The sequence below is a fragment of the Rhea americana genome, unplaced genomic scaffold (genome assembly GCF_003343005.1).
Source record: "Rhea americana isolate MKP2758 unplaced genomic scaffold, rheAme1 scaffold_230, whole genome shotgun sequence".
Taxonomy (NCBI): Eukaryota; Metazoa; Chordata; class Aves; order Rheiformes; family Rheidae; genus Rhea; species Rhea americana.
The window spans coordinates 169,809-188,987 of NW_028186347.1; the positions used below are offsets into that span (position 1 = coordinate 169,809).

The 19,179-nt window shown below is 42.4% G+C and overlaps 1 protein-coding gene across 1 annotated transcript in view; it reads right to left on the reverse strand.

Annotated features, from left to right (window-relative positions):
* The window catches only part of CACHD1 (cache domain containing 1), a 75,906-nt gene that overhangs the window by 40,551 nt on the left and 16,176 nt on the right, over positions 1–19,179 (reverse strand). The window contains exons 3-4 of the mRNA XM_085306079.1: positions 17,270–17,418; positions 6,642–6,748 (exon numbers count right to left, since the gene is read on the reverse strand). Coding sequence (XP_085162205.1) covers positions 6,642–6,748; positions 17,270–17,418 — 256 coding nt within the window. The remainder of the gene's footprint in view (positions 1–6,641; positions 6,749–17,269; positions 17,419–19,179) is intronic.

Consider the following 19,179-nt stretch of genomic DNA (forward strand, 5'->3'; position numbering starts at 1 on the left):
CAGCAGAGTTTTTCCCCCTGCTCCTACACACAGGTGAAATCATTGCGGTGCTGCTCTTGGGAGCAAAAATCATCTAGGTCCTCCCAAATTTTCTCATATTCAAAGGTGGCACCCACAATCTTGCAACCAAAGGTCGGCCAAATTTGTGGATATTGGTAGTTTCACTGAAATTCCCCCTCAGTTTCTCCAAGTCCTCAGTTCTTTGTGGAATACGCTGGTTTGACTGTGGGGCTTTTGTTTTGTTTTCACACCTGACACGATACCAGTTTAGCAACGCCACTTCTGTGCTGTGCAAACACAGAAATGTTGGTATGGGGAATTTCTCTTTTTAATGTCTRTGCCCTGTGATTTCATAGTTTTGGGGGTAATTTCAATAGCACAAATGGCTTTGAAAGCAGTGCTGCTCTTTTCTGTTTTGTATAAAAGGCCGAATGTCTGGTATTTAAGTTTTTATTATGGGTTACATGGTTTGGATAAGTATCTTTGACTTCTTCAAATCAGATATTTGATCACTCCATTAAAGCCTGGAGGAAATAACACGTCCAGTTGAATTTTTACCAAAAGTATTACAGTAAAGCAAGTGTTTATCACTGCTATATCAAAGCTAGACTTCTCCTTCCCATACAGCCACAATTTGCATTTTTTAAATGGAGATCCTCTCATGGGCAAATAAGTGCTCGTTTTCCCAAGAAAACAATCATTCTCGCACCTCAGACGAACTACTTGCCGCACGCACTGCTTCTCCCTTCCTGAAAGCTCAGCTCATGCGTTTCCTTCAGCCAGTATGTTCAGTCCTGCACTCGCCGGAGACTCTCAATTTTACTGAAATTCTGCCTTTTAATGACCACAACACACAACCTCAGATAAGCAGACAAAAATATACACATACGTACATATACACACATACACACTTTTTTTTTTTTTTTTAAACACTCTTCAGGTGCACTCTCATTTTTCATTTTGCATCTACTAAAGCTGCAAGAGCTCCCTGCAGGTATCTCCTACCTTCTGGTCCCCTGCCTGCAAACCCTGCAGATACTTCTTAGACTCTCCTTGCTCACCCCAAACCTTACACTCTYGCAGTTGCTTACCCGCACGATATTATCACCTCATCCTTCCAGCAAAGCCAGTCTTGGGACAGGTTATAAAACCACAAGAGCCCAACAAAACATGCTGCAAGGCGATCGCCTGCCTGTGCTTAACTGGAGGCTAAACCTGCGCACTAGCAGCAATGTGAGCACGACATTTCACTGTCATTCACTTTCCARGCTTCCACATGCTTGACCAAGATCTGCGGTGCCCATTTTAACTCAGACAGTGTTTTCTTTCTTTCATTTTCTGGTCAGGTCTGAGTCATATTTGCAAAGGAAAATAAGCTACCTCTCCCTCTATTTTAACACATAGTAGAAAATATCTTGTATTACTGAACACATGTAATGATTCTGCTTTTCTAAAATTATCACTAAATAAAGAACCAGACTTGACATCACACTATTTGGGGGAAATTTTACAAGGGTAAAAATTTAGTGGTATCCACTAATTCCAGGCACAAATTGGGGATATAAATGTCCAGTTGCAACTATCCCCACTAGCTGCCATTGCCCAGGAACTCAGGACCCTCTGCACCCAAAGCGGCGGCGCCTGACCCTGGATTCTGCTGCAGACAGAAAAAGTTGGAAAGTGTTAGCATGAGAGTACTGGAAGTGATCCATCTCTCTAATTATAAATATCTAACGAGGCAAAAAGGACTTTTAGAAAGAAAGCCCTATGTGACAGACTTTATAAAACTTCAAAGGGAATGTGATATGATAACACTTAGCACTTCTAGATACCACTTTACATCTTCAAAGCATAGTCAAATCATTAACTAATTAATCTTCAAAGAACTGCACAAACAGTCAGTAAAAAAAGGAACCACTGAACATAATTGCTCATTATAAGAGGGTTTTTTTCAGTCTTCTTCTTGAGCATTGCATTTATAGAGCTGCCGATCTCACAGTTCTCATCCTAGAAAAAGAATAGTTGAATTTTGTGCGTAAGGCATACTGCAGCTCATCTCTAAGAAGAATCTCCATTAAAAAAAAAAATCATCATGGAGATCCTTTAGTGTTCCCCCAGTAACGACAGCAGAAAGCAAACGTGTTTGTTTACAAGCCAAGACTTTCTCTGTTCAGCTCTCCAGACCTACAAAACTGATCCAGGATTTTCCGAGGCAAACTCTATTCTGGCTCACTTTCACTAGAAATAAAAGACTCTGCAACTGGAACCCAATTAAAATTCTACGGATGAGATCAGCCAGAACAAACTCTAGCTTACTCCTTGGTAGRTCTTTTCACCCTGAACGGCAAAGAAATTTCAAAACCTTTCACTTAAGGAGCGAATCCATTTTCCTCACTTAAACGGAGTTGAGCAGAAGGGGTGCGTGCGTGCGTGCGTGCGTGTGTGTGTGCGTGTGTGTGTGTGTGGCAGGGAGACACCACCTCTTTCCCCCCATATTTTAACTCACCTGAAAACCAGGTGACTAAGGCACAGACAAAACCTGTCAGGAGATTTATCCCAGCTCCATATATACCAGAGGAAGGTCATTTTACTAATGCTGTCTGATTTGAAACAGACATTTGGGAGGACAAGAAGAAAGATTTACTGGTTCCTTATTTTGTTCAAAAGAATAAAAGAAGGAATCTGTTAACATAATGTCCTGGCTCTGTGTAAGCTGTTTTTTTTTTATTCTAATAAATGAAGAACAGTTTGTGCCAGTAAGGAAATTTTTTAAAACTAATTGAAGCCTATGATTTCATCTGAAGATTAAACCCTCACCTCATCTGTCTTGCAGTAATGGTTAAGAGTAATCCAAATAAAAATTCAARCTAACACAAAGTGAAATCTCGTTAGGACAAAACAACCCCAAACCCAAAAACTAATACTAAGAAAAAAAAAAACCAAAGTATTTTTGATGGTTTGAGAACCACTGAATGGTCGAGGTTGGAAGGGACCTCCGGAGATCATCTAGTCCAACCCTCCCGCTCAAGCAGGGTCACCTAGAGCACATTGCTCAGGATCACGTCCAGGTGAGTTTGAACATCTCCAGAGAAGGAGACTCCACAACCTCTCTGGGCAACCTGGTCCAGTGCTCCGTCACTCTCACAGTGAAGAAATTCCCCCTCACGGTCAGGCGGAGCTTCCTGTGCTTCAATTTCTGCCCATTGCCTCTTGTCCTGTCACACGGGACAACTAAGAAGAGTTTGTCCCTGTCCCCTTGACACCCTCCCTTCAGGTACTTGTACACATTGATCAGATCCCCCCTCAGTCTTCTCTTCCCCAGGCTGAAGAGGCCCAGCTCTCGCAGCCGGTCCTCACAGGGCAGGTGCTCCAGCCCTCTGATCATCCTCGTAGCCCTGCACTGGACTCTCTCCAGTAGCTCCATGTGTCTTGTCCTGGGGAGCCCAAAACTGGACACAGTCCTCGAGATGAGGCCTCCCCAGGGCTGAGTCGAGGGGCAGGATCACCTCCCTCGACCTGCTGGCAACACTCTTCCTAAGGCAGCCCAGGAGATCATTGGCCTTCCTGGCCACGAGGGCACATTGCTGCCTCATGGTCAACTTGTCGTCCACCAGCACTCCCAGGTCCTTCTCCGCAGGGCTGCTCTCCAGCAGGTCAGCCCCCAGCTTGTACTGGTGCCTAGGGTTATTCCTCCCTAGGTGCAGGACCCTGCACTTGCCCTTGTTGAACCACAGGAGGTTCCTCTCTGCCCAGCTCTCCAGCCTGTCCAGGTCTCTCTGAATGGCAGCACAGCCCTCAGCTGTATCAGCCACTCCTCCCAGTTTGGTACCACCAGCAAACTTGCTTCAACTTCTTTGGTAAGACAACCTGCTTGACAGATAGGCCAGTAGACTTAAACTAGAGAGGTGGTTTGGAGCTCCTACATCTGTGCTGGAGGAGTCGAGGGCTTTCACAGCCTTTCTCAAAAAACTGAGGGTCCTCCTGCAACATTCTTTATCTAGGGGAAAAGCCTGCGGACATGATTTTGGTGAACATGTGGGTTGCCATCCCACCTGGAATTCTAACTGAGCAACAAAGGAAAAAAGAAAATCAACCCCCCCCCCCAAAGTACCAACAATCCTCAGGAGGCATTTTATAGCAGAAAAAATAATTCAGACTAAAGTAAGGTCAGAATTCAAGGTGCAAGAGATATTCCTAAAAGAGACAGATAAGAAAAACTTCTTTCTTTTTTGATCTTTATCCCACTTTCAAAGGCAGTTTAGAGTTTAGAGTAACACACACACACACACACACACACACAGATTTACTTGGAAATAGCTCCTAAGTGGACAAAATCCTCTGTCTTAAGCGTATCCTCTCTGGTAAAGGATATCATGAATCTAGGTCAGTGCAGAATGAGCCAGGAAATTAAAAAGTGAGAGTTTCAGGAGATAGGTGAGCTGCAGTAAGTGCTTTCAAACACCATTCCAAAGCTCTCCAAAAGCTTCCCAGCTGCTAGGGTGGGTGCTGGGGCCCTGAGATCACTCTGTCTTTCTGGCCAAAATTGTTCTGCTATGTTCCCCCGCCCCTCTACAGCCAACTATTGTCTTAGACTGTAATTTCTTTTGGGCAGGGACTGCTTTTTTGGCATAATGGCCTGTGGTCCCTGACTACATACTCAAAGAGCTACAGATAACCATTAACACAACACTCCCCACCCGTAAAACAAACACCCAGCCTCCTGCCCCCGAACCTCCCCGTGTCCAACGCGCCCCTGGGTCTGATGGCCTGTGCGGCGACACAGGGACACTGCCGCAGCAGTGCCCAACGTCCAGCCCGACACCAGCATCTCACCCTAGGGCAACGTGCCAGCACCCTCAGATACAGTTCAGTCCGGGAAAAAGCAGCTGAAGCCTGCCCATAAAACAAGGGCTCCTCGGACTACAGCCCACCAAGGTTTCATCACACCGTCTTAATACCCAGTGGGGCCTGGTGCAGAAGTATCAGCTCCAGAATCTAGCAGGCTTTCACACGCCTTTGCAGAAAGAGATGAAGTATTCTCCACAACTTCCCTTAACTCCTAACTTCACTAGGTGTGCACCCCATATCTTATTTTGTTTCTCAAAGAAACCTATTTTTACACCATTTTTCTGCATCAGTCCAGTCCTTCCAATCCATTTCTCTCACCACTAAAAAAGATCCCACCAAAGGATGCATTTGAGAGCTGCTAGCAGGAAAGCCAGAGAGTTCACAGTCAACAAATACACAAGCATTTCCCTGTTCTTTACCATCAGTCCATCTCCCTCTTCCCTTCCTCTGCCCTTTACTGCCAATACAACTTCTGCAAAGATATTCCTTCGATAAGGTGGTGTTCCAGCTGGCAGAAGAGGAGGGACACAGGTCTCAGTGGAGAGTCAGGACAATTAAAATCCTGAACATACATTCACTTTAGGTTTTATACAAATTTTTGTTCCAAATAAAAGGGTTTAACGTTTAAGTTTCCTTAAATGTTTGGCTTAGGCTATTTGCTTTCCACTTCTCAAGAAGGATAGCTTCTTTTAATATATTCTTTTACATGCATCTTCCATAGTAGAGAAGAAAAAGTCTGCTTATAAAAACACTAAGTCAGAGATCCATTCAGTGCTTTGTTACTATAGTGGTGTCTAAAAACTAGCTTTCAAAAATTATGAATTCAAAATTTAAAAAATTTTGTCTGGCCAACACCTGCATTCAAGATATGCTGTACAACAGATGGATGGAAAGGGACTCGTGGGGGCTGCTTGTTTTGTTCTACTTTGGGTGGGTGGATTTTATTTCATTAAGAGTGTAATTATCTAGAGATGATGCCAAGCTAATAAGAAGAGATACAGTATCACTACTCAAAAACATCCCAAAACCTGTGCTAAATGAGATCCATAGCCAAAATCCATAGTGATTTATAATTTATAGCACTAAGTCACCATAAAAAGTTAAAATGCAAGATAAAACAGCTGGGAAAAATCATGACCAAAAAATTAAAATCCCTATTTTAATTCAAGTTCACCAGATGTAAAAAAAGAAAGTCTTGCAGCAGTGGAAGACCAAAAGCTGAATTCTTCAGGATAAGTCACATGCCTTTGGTTCTAAGCATATTTCCAGCTTTTTAAGTGTGTCAAGCAAATGGGTCAACTGTCAAGACAGAAACGCCCTCTGAAGACAAAGAAAGGAAATATTTCAGGATGTCCTTTTATTTTGTAGTTTTTCCATATCGCTGAAAACAGCCTCCCATTAGCTGAACTCAGCTAAGATGATCAGAGAAAGTTTTTGCTTGGCACCATCAGTAGCTGACACTACTGATGCCAATGCAGACAGCCTAGGAAGGAAAGATCTTGGGGGCGAGGGGKGTGTGTGTGTGCAAAAACCACAACAAAATTATCCACGGTAGGCTGGAATAAATCTTCCTGACATTTTTATAAAGTATTTAAACTAAGGGCATTACTTTAGGTATCATCTTTCAATCATGAAATCTCAAATTAAGAGGAATGTGACAGTTTCAAGAAGGAATAAAAGCTTGTTGCTATGGCAATCAATGTTAATTCTCTATGCCAAGGAAATATTAAAGTCTAATGGAAAAAAAAAAAACCTACAACAAACTGAAGAAAACCCAAAATTATACTACTTACCAGAATTTAAATCACGTCCAGGATTGAAGGCTCTGCTGTTAACAGTGGTAGAGAGTCTATCACAGCTAATAGTTCTAGAAACATTGGTGTTAAAATTCCCATCAAATCTGAAAGGACAAACAACAAGATTAGCAAAACAAGTGAGTATTATCTATTAGGGAGATACAGTATTTGACACGGAAGTAAATCTTTCTGAAGGCTCAATGAAAAGTAATTATTTGKTTGGAAACCCAAACATTATACATAGTTTAAGGGCCCAGGCAAAACTAGGACAGAAAAAATCTCATCAGGTGTGGACTGCATCTGCTCTCTAATCTATGTTGCATTTCTTCCCTGTAATATTCACTGAGCGGTACAARCACAGGAGAGTATGTGGCTTAACGTCAATTTAAACAGAAGAGGTTCAAGCTGGGGAAACCTGTCCAGCAGATAAGCATGTCAGGAGGAGTGTTCGTTCCTGCTGCTGAAGCAAACTTTTTCTTGATGGTGAGACCYTTTCACCAGCACTCATATTTCCCCCCCCCCTTTTTTTTTTAATTTATTCCAAGTACTGTGCATGAAGAGGATTTCMTTTTTATGTCTTTAAAAAGGAAAACGTCTAAAAAGTTAGAGCAATTGCAAACCTATTTTCTGTAGGATTTATGTTTCCGTTTGGTTAACAAAATTTATAGTGTGAAGTTCACTACATTTTTAGCAGGTAAAAGTTTAAATACGCTCCTGGTTCTAATGCAAGTATTTGAGTGTATAATTTTCATGATGATAAAATATAATTAAACCAATGTCTTAACGAGATTTAAGAAAAGAAAGGGTTTTAAAAGGTTACGCAAGAACTTAAGAAATKTAATTCTGTATCATTTACATAAGATAATTTTATTTCCTAAAATTTTAGTGATCTTGAGCAGTTTGGTGACATTTGACTCCCACTCTGATTACTCTGAGASTTCAAAAACTGTTTACTTCATATCAAAGAATTCTTCTACCATTAACCTATTCCTGAGAAATCACAATAGACTCCTGCGTGAAAAATCTGCATAAAACCACATTCTGGAAGGACCACCTTACGTCTCTCTTGCATAAAAGTTGACAGGAAGCAAGTCCTGGAGATAAATTGGGCAGAACGGAGGTTTGTTCAATACTGTCAAGTATAAAGTAGCAAATTACACAAAATACAGCTACATCAACAGATACTGGCCAACCTATTAAATATTAATGGCACATCCATAACTCGCTTGAGTTTACACTGGGCTCACCCAGTGTCACTCTAATGTGTTCATTTTAGCTCCAAGCACGTGTAATTATACACGCRCTAAAGGTTTTGTTCTGGTGCTTACTGTCAACTGCACCCAAACGTCAGCTCTGCCATCACATTTCTTCTGCATATTCCAAGTAYGCAAAAAAAGCACTGCTCTCCTGGCTGAAGATTTTACTAAGAAACCGAAACCCAGAAAGTTGCAAGGAACTGCAAAAACGCAGTGCTCAGGAAGAAGGAGAAGACGCTCCTAAGCCCCGTCTCCGGCTTGACGTGGTCCATGCATGCGACGTTAGGCCTCCTGCAACTCGGAAAAGATCTCTGAAGAGGAACTACGGGAAAGAAATATACTCGTTAGCAGGCTTAAGATCAGCGGCGTAGGGTAACGATCCCTCCAAAGGGCGTTTGGAGATCTTCAGGCTGAAGGGAAGCGGATCAAACGCTGCGCGTTCCCCAGAGGAGGGGGAAAAACCTGCCGCCGGCCCTGGCGCCGCAGCTCGCTTCACGCCCGGGGCTCTCYGGGGAAACAGGGGCTTTCTGCCTTCTTTTCTTTTCTTTCCTGAAAGGGTAAAGCACGTTCCGAAAGCCAACGCTCCCAAACGCCACGGCGATGAGCACCGGCCCTCGATGCACGGCGCACGGCTGCTGGACAGGCCACGACGGCGCGTTTTGCTCGTGGTTCATGTTGACGCAACCCTGTTTAAGGCCTTTCCTGAGAACTTAGTACTGAATTTCTTAATGATTTTGTCAATTAAGAACTATTAAAATAACAACCTTCTACGCGAAAGCATAAAACACCCACGCCAGGCTGTTTCTGCTTTGGGCTCAAATCAGAMTAAATACCACGATTCCGGCATCTAGTCTCACGCAGTCAGAGCTCAGAGCAGAGGCCGTACTGGAAGGTACTACAACCAAATTTAATTTTTGACGATGCAAGAAATAAACGCAATGTTAACRGCTTACATTTTAATATCTTCACTGCCGTGTAGAAATATCACAGTGACTCACGTTTACATGGAAATAACTAACTGCCTTCCGCACGTTCTAAACGTTATTTGGAATAGATGCCATTTAAACGGAGCTCATCTTTTCTAGTATTTATTTATAAAGGTATTTTTCAAAATTGCAAACCTTCTACCGTAGGTAACGTCCACCCAGAGCAAGAGGTTTTTGCAGCACGAAGGCCCACAGCAGACCTGCGAGAGGGACGGCGCGGAGGCTGCTCAGCCCCGGGGACGCGGCCGCACGGGGAGCGGGAAGGCACCTACGGCGCCCGAACGCRCCGCGGGCTCCTCACTGCACAACCGCGCGCCGTCTTGGCCGGACAAAACCAAAATCTCAAGTCTAAAATAAATAGGTAACGGATGGGTTTCACAAGGAGCATGTTTGTCTTTGGGTGAAAGCAGCTGGAGAAGAGATAATACTGCAAATTAAATGTGGCAGTGCTGAAGAAGTATTTTCAAGAACTATGGAAGAACGAGCTCTTAGGGAAGGAAAATGACTTTTCAGGATGTTAGCTAGTTACCCCAGTGCTCCCATCAAAATCTATTAGCAGTGGCAACAGGATAACTGGCTAGCAACAAGGACTGCACATTTCTCTGAACACCATGAGTAAATGCTGGGTTTTAATCCAAAACCATCTGGAATCTTCCCCTGCTCCAGTTTTATTTGTATGCCCAAAGTCTCCTCCCGTGCTTGCTCCAAGTGACACAGGCACCTTGCCTATAGCTACTGCGCGGCCGAACCACCAGCTTTAAATTACCAGCTGGAGAAGTAATACTTATCTTGATTAAAAATGCTGAGTGTAGCACTACATTACCTCTTAGCATACTTAAGGCTGTCAAACTGAATTTCAAGACTCCCAGCCGTGACAGCACAGGGTACGAACATCAGATTTCCAGCAGATGAACGCCAGGTCTAGCAGAGCTGGAGCAAGAAAGCAAGAAACTCCCTGCAGCCTGCACTTCTGGCAGCACAGCCCACACCTCCTTTCTGCKGTTGCAGCGCACAAGTAGTCAAAGCAAAATACAGCTTGTGGAAAAACAACTGATGCAAATAAAATACGCAGAAGAACAGTTTTTTAAATCCCAGAAGTTAAACGTCAGCCCTCAGAAAGGTCTGCTGTCCTAGAGTAAGGCATGCCCCAGTGCCAGTTTTGCTGGAAGTCTACCCTAGGTCTGTTTTCAGACGTAGTTTGCCTTAACCCTGACTTCTCTGCATCTTGCAATGGGATGTATTAGTAAAAGYGTAACTGGTTCTGCGACAGAACGACGCTGAAGAGAAACAAAATCCTACTGCAAATGTAGATGCTCCAAAAACCGAGAGAGGATATTTGACATAGGCAGTAACATTTCAGTATTTGTGATAATTTTAATTACACTGGAGAATTTTTTTATTCACTGGTTTTGGATTTCTTTAAGACATTCCAATTAAGAAGGCATTTTAGCAATCTTCACCATTAAAGCAATGTTTAAAATTAAAGTCTAGACATTCCAATCAAGAGTTTACAGTAAACATTTGCTTTCTTGGTTGTAAGATTTTTGCATGTCCTGTGATATGTTYTTATACATTACACATTTTCTATAGAAGTAATAAACTGTAAAAAAAAAAWTCACATCATTTACGTTGGAAGTTATAAAACAAAATTAAGATTTGCATACAAACGTTGACCACTTCTCCTGCTGTGTACAGCGGAGACCYGGTTTTTAATTGCACCTTCCACCTTTGCCAGCTGAGACTACAATGTTGGCAAACCGAATAGAAGTGATGGCTGAGGACCTCCCTTGAATTTGGCCAAAAAGGTTCTAGATGATAGTACCACAAACAAGACTCAGGGAAGTCCTCCAAAATCCTTACCAGAAAATAAGARAACTTTATTTTTGGATGTTATTAARCTTTTTTTATTTATTTAAGCAGCAACAAAAAGCACTGGTTGAAATTCAGTTTTAAGAAAAGTAACATTCACTCCCATCCCCCTTCTCCCTTTCTCTCTCTCTCAAAAGAAATCCTCTCCTTCTGGATTCACTTTAATGAACAACTGATCGAAACTGCATCCCGAGGGAGAAAACAGAGCTGTGACTCCCACTTTGATCTCTTCCCCATGGAGAAATGCACTCCCTGCCTAGCTTGCAAGATGTTCACTTGATTGACGTTTGCTCTGATGTGCAAACTGCTTTGAACTTCAGACATTTAATTCCCATCAGGCTGCACTCATTTTTATTCTCCTTCAACAGGATTTACAAGCAGGAGATCAGCAAATGCAAAAGATAAAAAAAATTTGCAGAAGCTTTGAATCTTACATCAAAACAGTGTTCAAGCGAGCTCCAATTGGATTTCGTTCGGCCTGAATTTACAGTGTAAATCAACTTCTGTACAGTTTCAGTTTAGAAAAATATAAGGGCATGGTGTCTAAAAATGACACTTGAATACCTACTGAGGGGTTCTCATTGTTTTAAGACGTTTCTTTCCCCTCATTTTCTATTTATACAGATTTTAAGATGATTTATATATGCAAATGAAATTACATAAGTACACTGAAAATTTAGCATTTCCTTTAAAATTCTCAACTAAGCGTGTGTTCTTGACCACAGGTTTTATTTATAAATACTTAGGTACATAGAAGCCAAATATTTAAGAAATGCTGGAAAGACAATGCGTGTATGAACGTTTTTAAAAATAAATTCCAGAAGAAGCTGCAGATGATTCAGCCAACCAGTTTCTTATAGTAAAGCAAATAAGTTGTTCCAATTACTCTACCACTGCTTGAAAAAGTCAACCTTTATTCCCTCTTGGATGTAAAGAAAGCAAGCAGGGGAAGCGAGCCTGCAGCTGGGTAGTCCTCCCGGCAGCCCTTTCCCCACGAGGGGCGCGGGCTCGTTTGCAAGGCAGTCGCGGGACGCCGAGGAGCCGCCGGCGAGATCCCCGCTGCGGCTCGGGAGCAAAGCGGCGGAGCGCCGAGGTAGCGCTGTGCCCGCACCCGTCCTCCTCCAGAAGCCCCTCTGCGCTGCTGCTATTCTCCACGCGCAAGCAAACACATCTTAAATTTCATTTCCTTTGCCCACCCATTTCTCCCTTGCAAGCGCAGCTCTTCAGATACCGGAGCAGCCCAAGGAACTGAATGGGACTGCTGTTATCTCCCACTTAACTGCCCCCGAGAGGAAGGATAAACAGAGAGAGAGCTGCGATAAAACTGAACAGCATTAGCAAATATTTAACCATCTGCTTAAAAAGAAGAAAAAAACCGGACTACTTCTGAAGGCAGTATCAGAGTCAGGGAGTAAATGATTTTCAAAAATAGGTTTGTAAACTCACTTGGGTAAATAGCTGTACTAATGTTTCTAACACAAAATTGTCAAGTAGTATGTTAGACTAACAAATATTTCTTCATTCCATCTCTTTTGGCAAATTTAGATAAAGGCATTTCTTAACCTCTAACTGGCACTGTTAACTAAAGAGCAAAACTGGATTTCAAGTAGCCTCAAAACATACTCGCTAGCAGTAGAGGCAAGAGCCTGAAATCAGCAATAATGCACTCTGAAACACCTATCTTTTGGAAACTTGTGACGAACTTGTACAAAAACCAAACAGTGAAACATATTTTTCTGCAGCTCTGCAGGGCCATTTTGTGCCGCAAAAGCCACTGCAGCAGCCCCAACTCAGTTCGGGACACTCATGCAAACTGCACCTTCACATGCACTTAACGTGTGAAGGTAACTTTAACRGACCCGGTAAAACCAGAATCACGTAAAGCAACTTGTGAAAGATTCCTGCAGGAGGCGGCTAGCCGAGCTCTCCGGTGCTCCTGGAAGAGGCCCTCGGTGTACCTGCTAGAGGGTGAATACCCAGACAACAYGCACATCCTCACGCTCGCTCTGGCCTTTTGGTTTTCCTTCGGCAAATATTCAACATTAATCATCTGTTTGCTCTGAATTTTGCCATCCTGTTGAACAGCAGGTTTTCTTTTAATACAGAAAACTGTTTGGGTTGTAATGCAGAAGTCAGTCGGTCAGTCAGCTCAGACTTTAAAATTACAACTACATGAAAAGCTAATGCTTCCAACCCTGTTTCCCCAAAACACGTTTCTTAAATCCCTATTTAGACACTTTTCACATTCAGCAAGTACCCTGCAAGATCCTCCTGGCACTGTGGAGAAGCTGCAGGTGCTCAGTGCTTTTGATAAACAAACACTAATTTCTACTCTTTTGCTGACAGCCTGCAACAGTCTCCTGCGTGCCCTCCTTGGGGGGCCTCACCCTGATACACTGCTTCAGAGCAATCAGGAGGAAAAATACCTAACAACTTGCATGCAAGCTCCTCCGTAGGCACTGGAGGACAGAGTTTATTAGCAACAGCAGAGCCATCTGAAGGCAAAGTGTATCAGCCCCAATTAGGCTCTTCCARTTCCTGGTGTTCCTAAAAACTTACCAGAGAAGGAAGCACCTCGGGCATGATAAACAGGAGACATCATCTTGCACACAGAAGTATTACTCTCTAAAGGAGGAAGGTAATTCATTTAAACATAGTTTTGCAAAGGAACACTTGGTTCTATCATGATAGCGCACGTCTGGTGTTTGCATGAAATCTGTTTTTCATGGCTTCTTCGGCAGCCTCTGTTAGCATGGAAACAGAAGCCTTGTTTTTCCAGCAGGGATTTCTCCAAGGATTAGAAGAGGTATGCCACTTTTGCCATCCRTTTTCCTTATCTCCCATCAGTTCACCTACCCGTTTTGCTAAGTGCCCAGAGCACTTTATCTGTACGGACTCTGGTCAGCTGGAAGGATGGTGGCATGGGCTGTCTCCTCGCCACGGCCATAGGTGCTTTCTTGACACACCATACAGCTTTGGGAGCAGGGACAAGGCTCTAGCTGACCTCACAGGCACAAACACAGCCTGGATGTTTGCACAGACATCAGATTTTAGCTCCATCTGCTTCCGAAAGCTAAACTCTCTGGCTGCTCTATTCAAACACTGTCCCTTCCTCCAYTGTCATTGTGCTTTTTCCGTTTCCAAGCCTTGATTAAGGAGAACTGAAAATGCAAACAGCTATATCAGATGCAAAGAACAGAAAAAACAAAAGCAAAACACACAGCCTTGCTCTGCTGCACCAATTTAGCAGTGCACCTCTGTTTAGCAGTAATTAAAAAATACACACACACACACACACACACTTAAGCATGCGATTTAATTTCAGTTTACATGAGCACAGGCTTAAATGCCTTGGTAAGCAGGATGGGCATAAGCATATAATCGTTCGTTGAATTAAGGCCTATGGGAGCATCATTTGGCAAAACTGCTCAATGGTCACCAACTACACTGCCTCATCGGACTGATTTTGCAYATTCTGATTAGTTTCACTACTTTGCAAAGCAAGTTAGTTTCATTGTACAAAATTAGCTTGGTGAGGAGAAAAATATATGATTGATGCTACATATGCTAGTTAGAGGTCACTATATATTGATGTATTTTATCAGCTGAGAGCAGAGTCAAATGGTTAATTTTAATTCAAAATTAGCATGTATCTAGCACTACAGCATGGAAGCTTTTAAGAGACATACTACAGTTTCAATTTTCCTCTACACCCATTCCACAGAAATAGCGCAAGCTCCGGACTACCATGGCTGTTTGCTGATGCTACCAGGTATGAACAGCCCTTGGATGCATTTAGATCATTGGAAAGGTGGSAATAGGTGGCAAAAATCTTTTCATTTCATTGCAATATGCTAGGAATCAATAATGAAAAAAATATAAAGAAATCTGTAGTTGCCATGGTCATGGTTTGCAAATCCAAAGTCAGATAAAGCAGTTTTCCAATAAAACTTATCATAAGACTGCTCTAGAAGTCTGGAGCTAGGACACAGGTTAACARCAGCTTTAGGCAGCTGCTTGCTTAAAACTTCACCACTCACAATAACTACACAAGTTAGTCATTTGGACTCTTCGTTGTGAAACCAAACACTACATAATGGCAATAAAATAAATATTGTTATCCTTGTCATATCTCACTACTCAACTAAAGGAGTAATTTAAATGCRAAGTTCATTTTAGATTCCAGGTCTTGTTTTTTTTAAGCCCTGTTTCACATCATTTATTTATAGTCACTGGGTGCAGTTTTCTCACAGTTTATCTTGAGCAACACAGCAAACGGACTTTGAGCCAATGCTTGGATTTTCAAGCTAAACACAGGCAAAGGCAAGGCCAAACTCTAATAATTTTGTTAACAATAAAGACTAAGTAAAAATACCAACCCATTAAAAAAAAACATTAACAAAATTTTCTACACGAGTCCATCATGACACACAAATTCTCAAGTCACAATCTAAAACAGACCATCTCCTAAAACCTGCAAATAGCACAAGCAAATGAGTCTTTTCCAATGTCATCTTGCCTCTACCCAGGCAATTAACACTTTAACCAAATGAAGCTCTGCAATTCTTGTTGCTGTGACGCTAACACACGTGCCTACGCTAACACACATCTTCTCGAGCACAGGGATAGACTGTTCCCAGCAGAAGCCGAGTCGGCTTCCCTGCTCGCGAGCACCGACCTTTTCACATCTGCACCGAGTTAGTCCGAAAATCAAAGGTCAAAGAGTTCAGGTAAAACAGTAGTCTTCAAAATAYGATCCCAATATCCGGCCAGGAGATATCTGTGTCTGGTTTTGAAGTAATTCCTGAATCCACATTCAAATACTTGCATGTGTCCCACTTTCCAAATATCAACAACAGTTACTTGTAGGGCCAGCACTTCTGAGAAAAATCAGACCATCAATTTATATTTCCTAACTTTATTATTTTCGGTCCAAAAACTTCAGCTTGTTTCTTCTCTTTGGGCAGACAAAAAAAAAAAAACAGCTTGYGTAGTTTCAAATGCCTGCCTGCAAATACACTCTGCCTGGCCATGTTCCTGCCCCAGGTAATGAAGTCCAGAAATGTCCAACAGGGAGAAATGGAAGCAAGAATTCTTCTAACTTCAGCGTAAAGCTTCTGCTTAAAAAGATTATCTCATTCTGAGTTTTTCATTAACAGTTAATCTGTATTTTCAGGAGGGGCAGAGAGACTAGTAAAGGTTTGGACGTAGCTGACGCTAAGCAGGGGAGGGAGTGCAGCTCCCTTCCTGGCTTTTCAAACCCAAAGTTTGTAGCAAAWGTCTCCTGCTGCGTGAACTTTTTCACCTTCCTCTTCAGCATGTGCGTATCAAATAGCAGACCTTAAATATCAACATTAGCTCTTTTTTCCCCCTGACAATTTTAACAGAAAYGGGGAATTTCCCAGAAAAAGGGACTGGCGGATGCCATACAGGAAAGAAAAACAAGAGCAAGAGCAASAGGCAGGAGAGGCAGAAGGGGAGAAGGACCATTAAAATGGCAGCGGAGGCGGGAGCATCCAGCCGACCAGGCACACGCACCGCGTTAGTCCATACCCGGACTAAGGTTAACGTAGTACTTCGGGAAGATGGAAGAATGCTATCACTGAGAGCAGAGCTGTCTTACAAAGTTAAATGTGTGTCCTGCAATCTATTATCCACATAAGCAATATTTTAGTAGAAGGGAAAGGCAGACAGAGAAAACAAAAAAACTGTAGTCGTGGTTTCCATATTACAATAAGCAAAAAGAAAGTTACTTCTCTTTTCCAGTGCATACGGAAATAAGTGTTTAAAATGTTAATTGTTGGAAAGAAATTATTATACTGKAGTTGGAAAGATCAGACCTTCTATGTCACAAGTAGGAAAAAAAAAGTTTCTATAGCTACGCAGCTTAATACAACATAATTAAACAAAACTGATAGCCTAGATTTGGACTACTCAGAACTTCTATACTTAGAAACAAAACAAATTGCAAATGCACAAACTCAGGTTCCAAGCAATGTGTCCAACTTCTGTAACTCTCCCTGTACACCATACAGTAACATGACAATATAATTAAATCGTAACGCAATATTTTTACCATGTGATGAATTGACTGATGCCTTTCACTTAAAAAAAAAAAAAAATCCCACCACCAGCTTCAGAGGATTTATTCTGGCTAAATTATACCTCAGATGCTAGCTGTTCATTGAGATACTAACAGATTTAGTCTGTATTAAAGACCATTCCCTACAATTAAGGACTGAACAGYCTTTTYCCCTTTTGTTTTAATTCACAATCCRTCACAGCTGAGTCCTAGTCCATGTTTAGAGATCCTCATTAAACATGAGCTTAATAGAAATATAAAAGAAGAATGAGGACAGGATAAGGAGCACCGCTTGGAATACTGTTTTCCCCCTTTTTCAATGTTACCAAGAAACGCCGAAAACTCAAGCTTTCGTGCAAAAGAAAAACATCTTTTTTTTTTCCACCCACAAATTAACTGGCAGCATAAATAATTTCAGCATTTAGAGCTTACTCCATCATAGAGGGGGGAATAGTACAGCAGTCCTGGATCGCAGTCAGCGGCGACGTCAGATGAGCAGTGTACGACGCTTCCACCACTTGCTTGTTACGATTCACAACATCCAAGTAACGGTTAAACTTCTCACGAATTTTTTTTGCCAACTGAAAAAAAGAGAAGATAGACAAAAAGATGAAAATTGGGTCAGTCTCTTTGTATTATCACCTTCCACATTAACAAAGTTGAAGGAAAGGCCCGCTTTAATCCGTAAYGGGCGCCCTCCTTGCGCTCCTGCCAGCAGGCTGCAGATCCCGAAGCAGCGGCCTGAGCAGCGCCACGACGTTCGCTCGTGCTCTGGGGAACGCAGCCGGGCGCTTCACTCCCCCAGCCGACGGATGCCGTGCCCGACCGTCAGTCACAGGACCTTTCATCGCGACTCGCTTCCTTACGTGAATTACGAGGCCCACGCTGATACCACCAATGACTTTGCCTCCGTTGTTCCCACCAACTACTGCAGCCCAACTACAGGTCTCCTAGGAGCAGAGTTTTTAATAGGATGTTGTTCAAATGACTTGCAGAATTATCCCTAGTTGGTTTTGCAGAATGATTTATTGCTAAGACACCAGAGGACTACTAATGGCCTCCTCCACGTTGGGCGCCCAACGCAGTTGAATTGCTCCGTAACGAGCTGCTGGGCAGCGCTCTCTCTTCTCCACGTTCAGGTTACCTTCCTTTTTGCCCAGCTGTGTTCTGCGGTGGTTTAAACGTGACCTCGAAAAGCGCAGCCTTCTGAAGTGTCTCAAACATACCCAAGCCAAATTTCGAAACAGCCAAAGTACCAACAGCAAGAAAATCCAAAAGCGATTTTCCACTGAAAATTGATTGCAATGTGTACACCGTGCTAAGAACCTAAGAGCAACACACTGATCAGCTGAAAAACTATTGGAAAACAAATAGTTTAATCTGTCAAATCAAAAAATATAATTTGGACGAAACGATAACAAGTTTGTTGGGCTTCACTGGAAGTGTAAAACTTGCTAAAATTCAGAATAGTAAATAGTCATTCTAACAGCAAAAATAATGCCTACTTCCAAACTCACCTATCCCTTGCATGCCCACGCACGCAGGCATGCGCACACACCGTAACTCAGACACGCTCATCTGTTTGCAAAACAATGCACTTGGCTGATAGAGAGCGGCAGAATAAAACCTGAAACCTTAAATCAGCTTTTTGTTTTTCTAAGAAAGTCTTGCACCAAAACATCGCTTCTTGTTTTTTCTGTAAGTGCCTTGCCTGCCTTTTAACACGGGCGTAGACCTGCCCAGAGCTGAACAGCTGTTGTATACTGAAAGATTCAAGATCCAAGCCACAAATTTTTTAAAAAACAAAAATTCAAATGTACAAAAAGCAAGCAAGCAAGCAAGCAAGCAGGAATTACAAAAGGATAAGCAAAAGGATAACCATGCAACCATTCTAACGCAACCAGTTAAAATATTTTAAACACATAAAGAAAAGCAAAGTCACGGATCAGGCACAGCACATATTAAGAGATAGTAGTTCACTTCCCAAACTAAGGAAGGAGGAACAAGTCCTTAACTCCCAACAACATAGCCATTAGCCTTTTTTTTTTCTTTTTTTTTTTCTTTGAAGCAGTCAGCAGGCAGCCGAAGAGTTGCAGCTTGCAGACAGGTTGGATGGTAACACCCGCTCCTATTACAGCGGTACCCATGAGTAATGCACTTCAGTTGTCACCGTCTCCACTGACAACCTTTCATCACACCATCAGTGCGCTTCCCTAATTTTCCCAGAGCCATTTTGCTCATTTGCACACTTCCCCAGAGCTTTTTTTAAAGCTTCTTTCCTCTCAAAGCACCATAGCTCTGAAGTCTTCCTTTTTTTTTTTTTTTTTTTTTAAGGTAGGACA